This window comes from Amphibalanus amphitrite, unplaced genomic scaffold, assembly GCF_019059575.1.
Source record: "Amphibalanus amphitrite isolate SeventyFive unplaced genomic scaffold, NRLGWU_Aamphi_draft 000030F_arrow, whole genome shotgun sequence".
Lineage (NCBI taxonomy): Eukaryota > Metazoa > Arthropoda > Thecostraca > Balanomorpha > Balanidae > Amphibalanus > Amphibalanus amphitrite.
In genome coordinates, this window is record NW_024881526.1 from 307,005 (window position 1) to 320,829 (window position 13,825).

Genomic DNA, 13,825 nt, shown 5'->3' on the forward strand with positions numbered 1-13,825 from the left:
TTATTGAGTGTGCCCATTGAATTCTATGAATAAAATGACCCATAAAACATGTGTCGCACATGCCCTTTTCTATATTTTGTTTTTGGTGACCTGACCTGACCTGACCTGACCTTGACCTTGACCTTTGAATGACATTGTATGCAACAAATATTGTCTTGGTAGTCTAAGAACACGTTTTGGGCAATCAGTCTCAGTCCATTCTCCGGCAACTACGGTGCAAGGCCGATACTGTAGAAACTTACATTTTGTACCCTTGACCTGACCTTGACCTGACCTCTGACCTACTTAAGCAAAAAAATTTGGGCTCTTTAGATCCGCCTTGTTGAGACCTTTCGATTGCCGTTTTCCCCGTCTTTCTACGACCATCGGTTCGGAAGTTAGAGACCATCGGAACCGAAGTTAGTTATCGGTTCGGGCAGAATCTGCCCCCCCCCCCCCCAGCAGGGCGCGTATGGCTGAATAGCCCAGCGGGGCGCGGGTTAAGCACAAAACGCAAGGACTGCTGATAACGGGTGAGCTTCTGTGCATTAAGCAACTCATTAAGCACATAAACAATACACATACGCAGCAGTGTCATATAGGTCTTCTGTAAGAGGGAGAGGGAACGATCGCATGTATTTATAATTTTGTGGAGTTTTTAAAACTACATAGTCGCGACTCGCGAGTCACCTACGATCCTGTCATCGGCTTTATAAAAGATATGTTTATAATTTGTATAGATACCGTGAGCTGGGCTCACTTTACGTGTAATTTCGAGCCCTTATATGTTAATAATTTACTGTATGCTTGCCATCGAATTATACCTATTCCTTTATTGCTTACAATTATGTTGGCCAAATTTGTGTGATACTTATAGTAATCTATAACGAGCTGGGAACATATATAGGAAGCTTCCTAGTCCATGTAACGTTGATTTTGGTTTAAACAAGCTTGTCTGAGGCGAAATGCAGCATTATAACCTACCTATAACTTGTTGGCTGTGGCTGGGATAAAATGGATGTCCACTTAAACGAGATTAGATAACAAATTCAACGCATGTTGGTTCTATCAATACGATAAGAAATCAAGTGACCTGCAGTATGACCATCTTTAACCGTTAGATATCAGATTCTTACCTGGGTCTAACCCTAGATCTTTCAGTACCGCTATCATCTTTGCAGTTTGATAGTACATCGCTATGTTTCGGATTTACGATATATTCTTACACGGCCGGGCCAACTTGGTAACTTTCAAACCAAGCTGTGACCGGGGTAGAGGAACGCGTTTGATGGCGCCAGTCTCAGACATGGCACAGTTCAGCGTAAATGAAACGCCAGCAAAACAGGGTACTTGACACAGATATGCCACCTCTCCTCAGGTGGTGAACGGCGCCGGCCAACCGTATCTATGTCACCGGGCAGGGGACGCTCGGGGGTCAGAGGGGGGGGGGGGGCAGCTGTGCACCATCGTGCGAGCGTTATTTGACCCTCGTCAGCAGTTTGGCAAGCACACATCTCAGGCGACCCTCTACAGCAGTTTATTGAACGCCGGCAAACGGACCCCTGCCGGCTCCGGGTCCGCGGGGGTCGTGCCAAATATGGACATTCCACGGCACCGAGAGCACAACCCGGTCAAAACACGGATGTGTGTGCGTGTTATGGGGTGAGAAGGGGGACGGGAGGACGGTGATAGACTGAGCGCGGGAACGTATATCCGGGTCCAGCTGCGGAGCGAGCGTTTTTTGTGGCACTTCAATATAATCTGTCGCTGGCGATGATAAACAAGTCAGATAAACTGGAGAAAGCAGATGATTAGGTTTGAAATCGCGTATAACTGAACACTCATTAAGTATGCGTATTGCGTAATGTATGTATGTATGTATGTATGTATTGACGATCAAGAGCAATCCACAATCGGCGTGGCGATTACACTCCGAAAATTAAAGTCCGTAAAGGTGTTTAGTGAGCATCTAATGGATATAGCAAAAATTGTGTCCTTATTTTGAATATATTTTGGTGGAGATTTATTCCCGTCAAACGAATGAAGAGAAATGGCATAACGGACATAACTTCTAAGTTGCACACATTGACAAAAAAAAAACGATCACCGTTCTGCTCAATGTCAACAGGCTGTTCAAGCATTATGGCATAACCAAACAAGGGGTCTTGAAACGTGTCCTCGCCAATTACCCCCCCCACCCCCCCACCCCCCAGAGAATACTCAGCAACATAGGAGCTAAGATCAGACAGCGACATGACCTTAGACGTGGCAGGCTAATTAGCCACACAATACAGAGGTGTCAATGATAAATCGGACCCCAGCTTTTTGCATACTTACCGACGTTAAAAGCATACCAACTTTGCATTTTGCATTTAAAAACTAATGTGTTCGGTGCCTTGCTGGTTTTATGAAGCCTCTGTAATGTAAAAGTCGCTCGAAAGTTCGCAGGAATTCCGAGGTCTAAAAGTCCGAATATTGCGGTCAATTTTCCGTCGGTCTTTGTTTTTTTAAGGCATCGGTTTCCCAGTTACCTGTGATTGACAGCATCTTTTGCAAATGTCCTCCCTGCCATGCAAACCGAGTCCAACAGGAGGCTCTGCTACCGCAGTGTAGGTCTACATGGTCTACATCTACATACTCAACAAAGTAGATGTTTGGTTCCCCGCCAAACTCTGAAGCACATTGCTTTGTCCTTGTTGACCACTGCACGCTTATTGCTCGTCGTCGACAAAACGTATGCATTGCGTTTGTCAAGCTATACGTAGGTATTGGTAATTACATTGCGCTATAAGTCTCAAACTCCCGTGTAAGGAATATACGACGCATATGAAGCTTTTCGAAACTATTGGAAACGAGTGGAGCTTCTCCAGGGAAGTTGGTGGGGCAAACATTCGTCAAACCCACAATATCCGATTGTCAAGCTAGTGGAATAAAATGCCACACTGAATTAAGTCCTATCATTACAGATATAATATTTCGCATTACACTGACATTCCAAAAGCTACTCAATGCGAAAAATATTGATTTGGAAAGCAACAAAGTCCTATAAATCAGCATAAGTTGGTGGGGCAAAACGCTAATTGGTAGGGCAAAATGGCAAGTTGGTGGGACAGCCGCCCCACCAACTGTATGTATATGGAAGCTCTGCCCCTGGCGAAACGGTGCAAAGTTAATAAGATTTCGACAACAAAGGGAATAGGTAATCAGAAATAAATAAGAGACGATCAATAAGGACGAGGAAAATAATAAGGGCCAATTATTTGAGCCGCATCTGGTACTTAGCTCCTGATATTGCTCAATGCTTGATCACATGCTGTCCGTGTAAAGGGATGCTTCAACGTTGCCACATTTTAGTGATTTTATGCACATGTTACAAGCTTCCATGTTAACACGAAGACATGTACTAAACAACAATGAATTTCCCTAGATATATTTTAATGTAAAGGTGTGGTCACCGGAGGTGACCACCGAAGGTGGATTTGGTAATATAAAACCATATTAACATCTTAAACGCATATTGGCTGATTTAAAACGATGACACAGGAACTGACGAAACCACAGTGCTGAGCTTATACGAAATCCGGATAAAGGGTTCAGAGTCAAAGAGCTGAAAAGGCGGCCAGTGAGTAATCAAAGGGATCGGAAAGGTACAGATGGGCGGGGGCGCCTCAGGGGAAGGGAGGCGGTGCCAAAGTGATCCACCAGAGTGCGACAAACAGAATCCCGAGGTACTGCTGAGGGACTGCCTGCCTCTAGTGCTGCACAGGGGGATCGGACGTCTGTTTGAACCTGCTGTCTGCTTCAGAAATCACCAGCGAACGTTACAGCGTCCTCGAAACCAGGTGGGTGCTGCTTTGGTATGTGCATGCGCAAAACACATTTTGTTGTGAACGAGTAGCATCCGGAGTTCGATAAGCTATAGGGGCAGCAAAAGTGGGGATTCAAAACATAATGCACAGTTATATTGAATTCGATGAAAATGCAATGCAACCTGACATTGACAAATGACAAGCGAAGCACTTACTCGGAACACAATAACATAGATAAATTTCACAATTATAATCACCAACGCAAAAACAAAAATTGGGCTTGACTGGAGAAAATGAGCCAAAAAGACAAAAGATTTTCCAATAAGCATAATTATTTTCTTTTCTTTAACCCGGCAGTTGCTGGGGTATTTCGCCACCCACCGTTTGCTGGGGGGGGGGGGCGTTAAACGCCCCCAGCCAATAACTCAAGAACCAATAGGCGCAGCGAAGCGCACGAGGCGACAAACGAAAGAATGCGACGAGGCGCTTCAGATGAGTACCTTAAAGTTGAATTTTGAGGTCACAGGTCGGGTCAAGGTCAGGTCAAACACCTGAAATCGGGCTTTCAGTAGCATGGACTTCAGGACTTCGCAATGGGCGCCTCTCGTCATAAGCTCTGTCAAAACGGTGCACAATCCATCATATCAGGCCTACAAGAGTGTCAGCTTCATGTAGGAGTCAGTCAAGCATAGGTCAGGGTCAAGGTCAGGTCAACCGGGTAGGCACATATCCCCGAAAATCAAAACTGATATTCGCAGCCTGTGACACATGTTTTATGGTTAATGTGGAGCGTAGAACACGATGGTGACATTCATTTTATCATATGTGTACGTGTTTGGCTCAAAAAGCTCAATTTAAGAAATGCATGTATCATGGTCGTGAAGTGGTCACGAGAAATTGCCAAGATTCAGTTTAAGATTTTGGAAAATGCGGAGCGATAATCAATAATCGAAGATAGCCATTTGATTGGTCATGGTATTGGCAGTCTAATGGCGTTTACGGCATGTCTGTATGTCGATTCTGTGATTTTATATGATTTTTTTAACATATGTCGTTTTTGGTCGAAAACTCAGAAATCATGACGTCACTAAAACCTCGATATCCCAAAAATTTTCCAACCTATTTTTTTTAACTTTTGCACAATAAACTTCAATCAATTCCCTACAGGTACTTAAAATTTGGCGCGCATGCAGCGCGCCGTTTTTATGCTATAGCCCGGCGAAAAAAGTGGGGGCGTTTAACGCCCCCCCCCCCCCCCCAGCAACTCGCGGGTTAATAAGTATTTGTAAGCAATGAGGATGCAGGCGATGATACTTGCTGATCGCTCAGGCTAGTCATGTTTGTCCACTCCTAGCAGTCATCTGCAGTCATTGAAACCACTGGCGGTTCCAGAAAGGCGGTCTTGGACGGTGCAGGGGCATACCCTAGATACAAAATCAAATAAAAAACATTGGATTTCGATTCCTTATCATTGCTGTGCAGCTTATAACAAACTTATCTTATAAGAATTGTTTAATCTTCGTCTTTATTATAAAAAACCTTCGATTTTGGGTGCTGCGTGGGGAGGGGGGCATGCCCCCTGGATCCACAAGTGACTGGAACATGGTATTGTTTCGGCACAATGATATTCGCTCCGCAATGTTTTAAGCGCCATTTCCATCCAAGCACAGTTATGCTGTGCCGGGGGCCTTGCATGCATTGCGGTACAGTATCGCAGTTTCGCTGACTGAAAATAACTTGAAGCGTCCTTATCCGACACAGAATACAGATTGTAACTATGTTGTATGTTATTCTGGATACGATAGATTGAAAATTTTGGTGTATCAGCGAGCCACGACATCGTAACATGCATTGCTATTTGTTCTCGCGTTTTTGTCACTGAATAATGTTTGCCATTTTAGGTGACTAGCCTCCCGTTTTCTTTTCCCCAGTCATGTTCGGTCCGGCTCTGCTGCTATTGGCGACTCTCAGCACTCTGGGAACCATCACCACCGCTAATCCCAGTGCGGCCATTCAACACGAGACGTTCCTCAGCCAGCCATTGAACAGACACATCGACGGAGGCCACGCACCGCTCCGCTCCGGTCCCAGACTGCCGGCGCTGACTCGTTCCGCTCATCAGTTGGGTGGGGACGCTCAGAAACCACACCACTCAAAGCCAGTCAAAGAGGAAACGAGTTCGCTCACATTTGAAAACAGACAGATTCTAGAAGCGCGAATCAAAAAGATTCTAGCCCGAATCTGCCGTATGAAAATCCTCGGAACATCCGTGGCCAAGCTCAGCTCGGCGTGGCCGGAACTGTCTCTTTGCCGCGGGCTTCACCTAAACAACAGGAGGAGGCGCCGTGAGCTGCCGTTCAGTCCCTTCAGCACCACCGTCAGCGCCTGGAACGACTTTGAGACCGACTATTACCCGGTGTACGACTGGCTGCCGAAGCTGCTGATCCCCGTGCTGCTGCTGCTGCCGCTGCTGGGCCTGCTGGTCAAGGCGGCTATAACGCTGGGCAGCCTGGTGGCGTCCGAAAAGGAGCTGCGCTCGCTCAGTTCGCTGGACTCACTCAGCTCCCTGGCAGAGGATGTGTGGAGAGCCATCGATAAGCAGCGGGCTTCTTTTGAGGACTAGAGCGCGCGAGCGGACGGCTGGCCGATAAGTAAAGAGGCAGTGCCGCGTGCAAGATGGAAACGATCACGAGTGCTGAGAACTGTTCTATGCTGCACAAAAACGTATGATAATAATAATGCCATTTGTTTCACACTATCATTGATGCATGGGTACAGGAATACCCATTACCCAGTGACTACTAACACAATCATTACACACATACATACACACACACACATCAAGATATTCAGAACGTTAAAATCAGTGCATGCACGCACATCGATCAAGAGGAAGCTCGTTTTAGCCTCATATATTGTTTGTAATGTCACTTCACACATGGGCATGATATGTCGGATTTTGATTGACCATTCTTTTCATGTACGCTGTATTTACCATCGCTGTATGTATGACGATTCTTTTCATGTATGTACGCTAAATAAATAAGTATACGACTATCATTTGCAATGAAAGAAATGCATACAAGATCGTCCACAACAGAGGCGAAGTGAAACAAATTTTTGGCTGTTGAATCAACTTTGCTCTGATGAATTCGTTTCATCACCAGGGTCTATTTTTAAATGACTTTTTTGTGTAAAGAAAGTGACACGCAACGGCTGACGCGTCTATGTTGACCCGTAGTAAATTTTACCCCAGCTTCCCTGTTGATAAACCAAAAGGTCACAAGGTCAAATAAAGTGACTTTGTCTAATCTCTGTTGGAAGCTGAGATTTGCCGGGCCGTAGGGGAATGGCTGGCTGTGCACCGTGCGGCGAGCATAGCTGCGGTGCAGCCTACCTGTCGGGCGCTCGGCCTCGGCGCTCATTGGTTACCACACATATCACGTGACATCTACTGGCTGTGGGGTCAGGATTGCGGCGGCCGGTCACTTGGGAATGAGGGTCGGTCGGCGCTGGGTCGCTGCTCGTGCGTTGTTAGTCGTTTTCCACCCGGTTTTGACTCTCCAAGGGCGGGCAGGCCCAGAGACCCACGATTTACGATAGCGTTCACGTGACACTAATTTCGATTTTCACGAGCTCGTCGTGTCTTTAGCTTGTCTGCAAGATCGACGATTGAATGTAATAAGACTCCGACTCCGGTTTCGAGAACTATTTCAGATTCCGTCTCTATTGGTCGCTGTCCACGATTCCATGTGCTCTGGTGAGAGCTGTCTGCTAGCCGGTTCCAATTTAGCAAGAACCGACTACTGCGATTCCACCATCGTCGATAGTAGTCTGTTCCAATTCAGGTTATGGGTAGCTTTGAAACTTTTTGGAGATTATGTTTTTACGTTGATATACTTGCTGACCGAGTATATGACCGATAGGCAAAGGTGACCATACATCACCGAGGCAGTCCTCTGGCCGTCATTGAGGTGCTAGAACACAACGGGTAAAGCATGTAAATGCCATCACGGTCTCAGAATATGCCGCTGAATTCTGAGTCAGAGTGGGAGGATCGGCTGAGGTTCCGCTATGTTTTGGGCGGTGGCGCTACTGGCGAGGACCTGACGTAGTTATACCAAGAGCCAGATTATCTTCAGCAGCCTCCGTGCCCCGCTGAAATCTGCTCGCCGCCCGGTCGTCTGACCGTCCAGATCGGAGTGGTGCTATTTCAGGCTCTTTTCGCCTGTTTGGGTATTCAACACACTGAATTGACTCTTTGCATTCCTTCCTTCCTCTTTCTTGGCAACACGCGGTATTATTAGCTCAGCGCAATTGGCGATTTTCCGTTTAGCTGTTGTCTGGGTCGGGTGGGACGATAGGGCCCTCCACTGAATATCTGCTCTTGCTTTTCAATGGCAGACCGCACCGCTCTCGTCAGTTTATCTACCGGGTTAGCTGTCCGGTACGAGGATTCAGTGCTCCAGAGATCATGCATGGGAAGCAGGTTCCACAGGGCTACCACGAACAGCAGGGCGGCAGTGGGAAGAAAAAAAAACAATATGGCCAATGGCCATATTGTTTGGTGTCCAGCTCCCAGAGAGCCGCACACGGTGAACTCCACGTTAGTTAAAAATAGTTGAGCATCTTTCACTGGGCCCTGTAAGCCGTAAGGAGTGCTAGTCAGACAGGTGTGATATTATTCACAGACTGCAGTGTGACATAATTTCAAAATACCACTTTTCCGTCTCCGTCTGGTTCTCGGACGCCACGCAGCCTCACGGTCACCCTAGTCCTGGGGCTTACTACAACTCTTATTGTTCTTGAGACGTTGGCATGCCACCGCCTTGTGTCCATTTTTGCATCGTGTTGTTTTTTGCATGCTTATGTCTATCTCCAAAGCAAGAGTTTCAGTTGTGGTCTCCAGTCGATCTGTAGAGGATGAAGGAATGCTACCTTCATCAGCAGACGTCTGTTTTTGTGGCTTTTCATGCTGGTCAGTTTGGATTTGTCAGTTCATGTTTCATGCTTAGATAAAGAATAATATAAAAAATAATCAGCATAGTTGACTATATATTATTATTTTCAATTTAACCAGGCCTGTTTGGCTTGTTCTCAGGAGTGAGTTGAAATGCTTTGAATTTTCACCTGTAACTGCTTATTCCAAACACATGCCTATAAACCTGAGGTATACAAAAAAAACTAATTTAGCTAAAATAATCACTAGCTGGATTTTCTTCAATAAGGAAAAGGGGATATATGGTCTATAAAGGCCATATCAATGGAATGTGCAAAAATCTTCTCTGCAACAGGTATATATTCAATGGCAGTTATATTTACGAAAAAATGGCCAATTCTTCAGTAACTGTACATGGATGACCTCCAGTGACGAGTGACCTCGATATTACACGGAACTTCATTGATCGAACAGTGTTGAAAGCACACGTTAAGAGCCTGTTTGTGCCTTTTTTCTGCGTCTTTCTTTTTCGCTTAGTTAGTCTTAGTCGCAGCGGACACATGTTCCAATACCCAGTCTCATAGCTTGGAGAGATGGCAGTAGAACTCATCCATCCAATATCTCCACCTAGGAGACGGCTCCAGTGATTCGGCAACTCCCCGCACCCGATGCTGTCAATCCACGCCCACACGTGCACTGTGCAGGGTTCGATCCGTCCCGACCACTCTGGTCATTGACGACGTTATGTCTCTTGTGGTGACCTGGGCCGTCGCACTCACAAGCGACCTGTGGCATCCGTGCTGAGGAATTCTATCCGCCGACTCGCTCCCGAGGAAAAGACTGGCGTGTGTTCCGGGAATGTATTCGTCTGACGAACATAGCGACAATTTCACACAGCCAGCAGTTGTGAGGTGGCACGTCCAAGATATGCAACAGCCTGCTAGACGAATACCTTCCACAAAATAACAACGAAATAAATCACTTTGTAGTATGTAACATAGCGTAATTAACACCGCTGAAACATAACGTTATGGTTGTCCTAACCGCTTGGAACCGCTGTTGGTTACTATGGATTCAAGACAGGTATAGGTATATCGCTTTCGTAGACAAGGCGCGACGTAATCTACATACACTCGTAATACGCAATCTACACATCTACACTCTGCAGCATAGCGCTTAGTACATAGGCGGCAGTCGAGATGGGGGTGGGATGAGATGACACGACCGCTCAGCGCGCCGTCCAGTGAGCGAAAGACCATGACCGCGGTTACGTGTCTGACGTCACGGGGTCAATCCTCTGAGCTAGAGCGTCCGATAAATGAGTTCGGGTACGATGCGGGCCCGTCCCGCTCCCGAAAACTAGCATTTTTCGTCCAAGAAAACGACATTTTCCAGAATTCGGTATCATGCTCACGAAGCTGCTCTGACGCAAGTTCAGCCCAGGGTTGTATACGACTCAACCAATAGCAATCAATTCAATCACGACAAATTTGGGAAACCAATCAAATCAATCAAGTCAGAGCAGTTTTCGGGAATTGATTCAATCGACTCAAACGCGACAATGAAAGGAATCAATCAACTCAATCAAACGACTCAAACCAAGACATACATTAGGTTTTTTGCCCCACCAACTTGGAAAAGTGTCCATAGCAGTCTGGTGCATACATACCTACCTACCTACCTACCTACCTACCTACCTACAGAAGAAACATAAAAAATTAAAAATATTGTCATTTAAAATTATAAATTACCATGCCATTAAAGTTTCTATGTAATAAGGAAGGATACCTAGTAATGGACAGGTGGATCATGATATTGAGGTTCAATGGGTAGAATTGGAGCAGAAGTTTCATTTAATGGGTGCAAAATAACAGTGAAAATAACCCAGTAGTTGACTCGCCCCTTAAAGGGACCCTCCCACCTTCAAAAAAGTTAATGAATTGGCATGAAAGTGATGTCGCTCGGTTCAGAAAGAGCAAAAACGAATATCTACCAAATTTCATCGAAAAATATTCACCGGTTTTCAAGATATTAGACTTTTACTTTTGTTTACTTTTTGGGATCTCCGCTGTTCCTAGCGACTTTATTTGAAAGTGCGGCATTTGTTGCGCGCAAAGCAGCATATACCACCGCGTGCTACCAAACGTTTTAGTAAAAGATTTAAAATTGTTAGATCTCCGCTGACGTCACAAATTCTAAGGGGGCATACCAATGCATTAGCCCCTTAGAATCCGAAAACTGCAAGTTTGAAATTCGATATCTCCGAATTAAAGCATTTTTCGATGTTGTGAGTGCCCAAACCGGTATTTTCAGGCCATGGCCACCAATATGGCTATCTCAACTCAAATCTAATGTTAAGGTGGGAGGGTCCCTTTAACCCTATTCCTGGCGGGCTCCACCGGGACAAGAAACTGGCGGGGGGGCCGATTCGGCCCCCCCCCTGAGATCTCGAGAACGAAGCAAGATAGCGACAAGCGGTAAACGGCATCGGATACGCATGGACAAGGTCTACAATTTTTACTAAGGTCATTTTCAGGTCAGGTCAAAGATGACGTCACAGGGGTCGAAAAAGTCAAAATGGCGGCGCTAGATATGGAGAGAGTTTTTCTCGAATAACTTTCGAATTAGTCAAGATAGGAACAAACTAAGGGCATCATCGTGATCCTCTCGTCAATCCGCATCGAATGATATATATGTTGACCTCGAAAGGTCAAGGTCAAAGGTTGACCTCAGGTCACGTGACCTCGAGGTCATCATGTATATCATTCGATGCGTCTTGATGAGCTGAACACAATGAGACCATCCACGCGTCTGTATCTTGTTCCTGTACGGAGTTATTGGCCAAAAACCTTTGGTGACCTTTGATGACGTCACATGACCTCACAGCTGCCCAACAGCAAAACAGACCTCAAGGTAGTGAAGGTTGATCGTATATGAAGTCATGTATGGTATATGGGACCATTCCGACCCGTTTTAGTGGTAAAAACAGGGAGTTGATTTTTCCCCCATTGACTTATAATGGGGAGGTCGCGAAACTGACCTGACCTTAGGTCACCGATATCAAAATTCCGAGATATACAAATTGCACATACTGGTACCCTAACTAAAGCCTGAAGAGAAGAAATTGATCGGTCAAAAACTCTAGCTCTGGCGTGATTGCAAACTTTTCTGAGGTAGGGTCACCAAACCGCCTCTGGTGACCTGACCTGAGGTCAGATCAACTCAAAATTTTCAGACATGTTGCGTAGAAGCCTTTTAGGAATAGTCAGAAAATTTGAGCTTCCTAGCTCAACGCGTTTGGGAGAAATAATCAAAAAACCTCAGGGGGGGGGGGCTCCTGAGGCCCCCCCCCCGCCAGGAATAGGGTTAACCCATATCACCACCTTTCACCTAAAAGTTGTCAATTTAATTTTGGCCATATTCCAGCTAAGTCATCAGGCCATATACCCCATGTAAAGCCCCTGTCTGTCTCTTATGTGAGTTATGCGGAGCTCTTCTGAAATGAATCCTGAACATAATGAATCTAGCTAGGTTTCATGCCACACTGACACCATATGAAAGTGTTGAAAATGTGCTACAAATTTGACAACTTCATTAGGTATGCTTTATGAAGACAGCAGGAAAGCAGGTAGGTACCTACTTACCTGCCTAGATGTGTCACTGGCTAACAACAGTACCAACGAAGGTAGATAGGTACCTGTGAGGTAGGTCAATCATTCCTTCCTTTCCTTATTAATATAGCCTGTGATAAATCTGGTACATTTATGAAATAAAGTTGATAAATTGCAAGATTATGGTGAAGGAAAATTAAAACGCAAAACGGCACGATGCGACTGCGTTTTGCCAATAGGTATGCTAAGCTTTTATAAATCCTTATTCTACGTCTTTTGATTTTTTGGTAAGATGACGTCATTGATTATCATGTAGCATGTAGATCATCATAAAATAAATCGGTTGTACAACACCAATTTCGTTTTAATTATTATTTCATTTGAAATAAAACCACTATTAATAATATTCGGTAAAATATTTTAAGGAAAATGAAATAAATTAAATATGTTATGCTTAGGCTCTCAGGAGAAAAGGATCAACAAACGTTCTGTTGCAAATTAAACAATGTAGCAAATTAGCTATTAATTAGGTACGTAAACGTAATTAGCGAGACGAAAACGGCGCTTTTGTTTCAGTTATTTTTGTAGGGGTTCCAGATAAATTTATAGAGTTCAGTGGGTTGTTTCTGAGGAGATGTGTAGATGTGAATTATTTTAATTAATCACACTTTATTAGTACATAGGGCCTTGCACTTAATCATCTGGATTAGAAAAAAAACGTTTCCTGCTGAGTGCAGAAAGGTAGGTAGGTGCATCGCCAGGTTCTATCACCAGGATTGGAGCAGTTATTGCAGTTAAAAGTCAAAGTTGGCTGTTCATGTTTAGGCCCTGTTCTTTATTTGGCATTCTACCCCATATTGCAGTTGTGATGACAAGCAGTTTTCAGTGTAGTTTTGTGATCTTTGATGTCATCAATTGGTGTCATTATTTTTCGTCAACTAAAACTTATTTGAACTTTCCATTCAATCGACTCAATCATACGAGTCACTCTAATTTTCGGGAATCAAATCAGTCAACCAGTCGCTAAAGTCAAACGAGTCAGTCAACCAGTCATCTCGAAAAGTCAATCGACTCAATCCAATCAACTCAAAATACGCGTTGAAACAAATCAATCAATTCAATCGACTTGATTGGTATACAACCCTGGTTCAGCCCTCTCTCTTCATGCTGATCGGCTAGTCGAAGGGCTCCATACGGCTCAAACGTCTGCAGTTCAGCTGCTTTCAGCCTGTTGCTCAGTCATGGCGAGTCGTGGAGTCCCGCCCCAGAGGCAGCTGTGATATCATGCAATGACGTAAATCAGTCTTCCTTTGCCAGTTAAAATAAGAGGAACATGGGTTAGCCGACACCAACATGCATTTCAATAGGTAACATTTAACCCGCGCCCTGGTGGGGTCTGTTTATAACGCGACCTGGTGGGGGGGGGGGCTATTTTTTGCCCCCCCCCCCTCGTATCTCCGAAACTACTGGACGGATCCGCAAAATTC

At 45.1% G+C, this 13,825-nt stretch overlaps 1 protein-coding gene across 1 annotated transcript; it reads left to right on the forward strand.

Annotated features, from left to right (window-relative positions):
- The first annotated feature begins 3,695 nt into the window (after window positions 1–3,695).
- On the forward strand, window positions 3,696–6,533 carry LOC122366954. Its single transcript, XM_043339649.1, has 2 exons — window positions 3,696–3,821; window positions 5,720–6,533. Exon 2 carries the CDS (start codon window positions 5,722–5,724, stop codon window positions 6,409–6,411), a length of 690 nt encoding a protein of 229 aa, XP_043195584.1. The 5' UTR covers window positions 3,696–3,821; window positions 5,720–5,721; the 3' UTR covers window positions 6,412–6,533.
- Window positions 6,534–13,825: the final 7,292 nt, after the last annotated feature.

What these genes read in the sequence shown, in the direction of transcription:
- LOC122366954 (XM_043339649.1), top strand. Translation starts at nt 5,722, where the DNA reads ATGTTCGGTCCGGCTCTGCTGCTATTGGCGACTCTCAGCACTCTGGGA.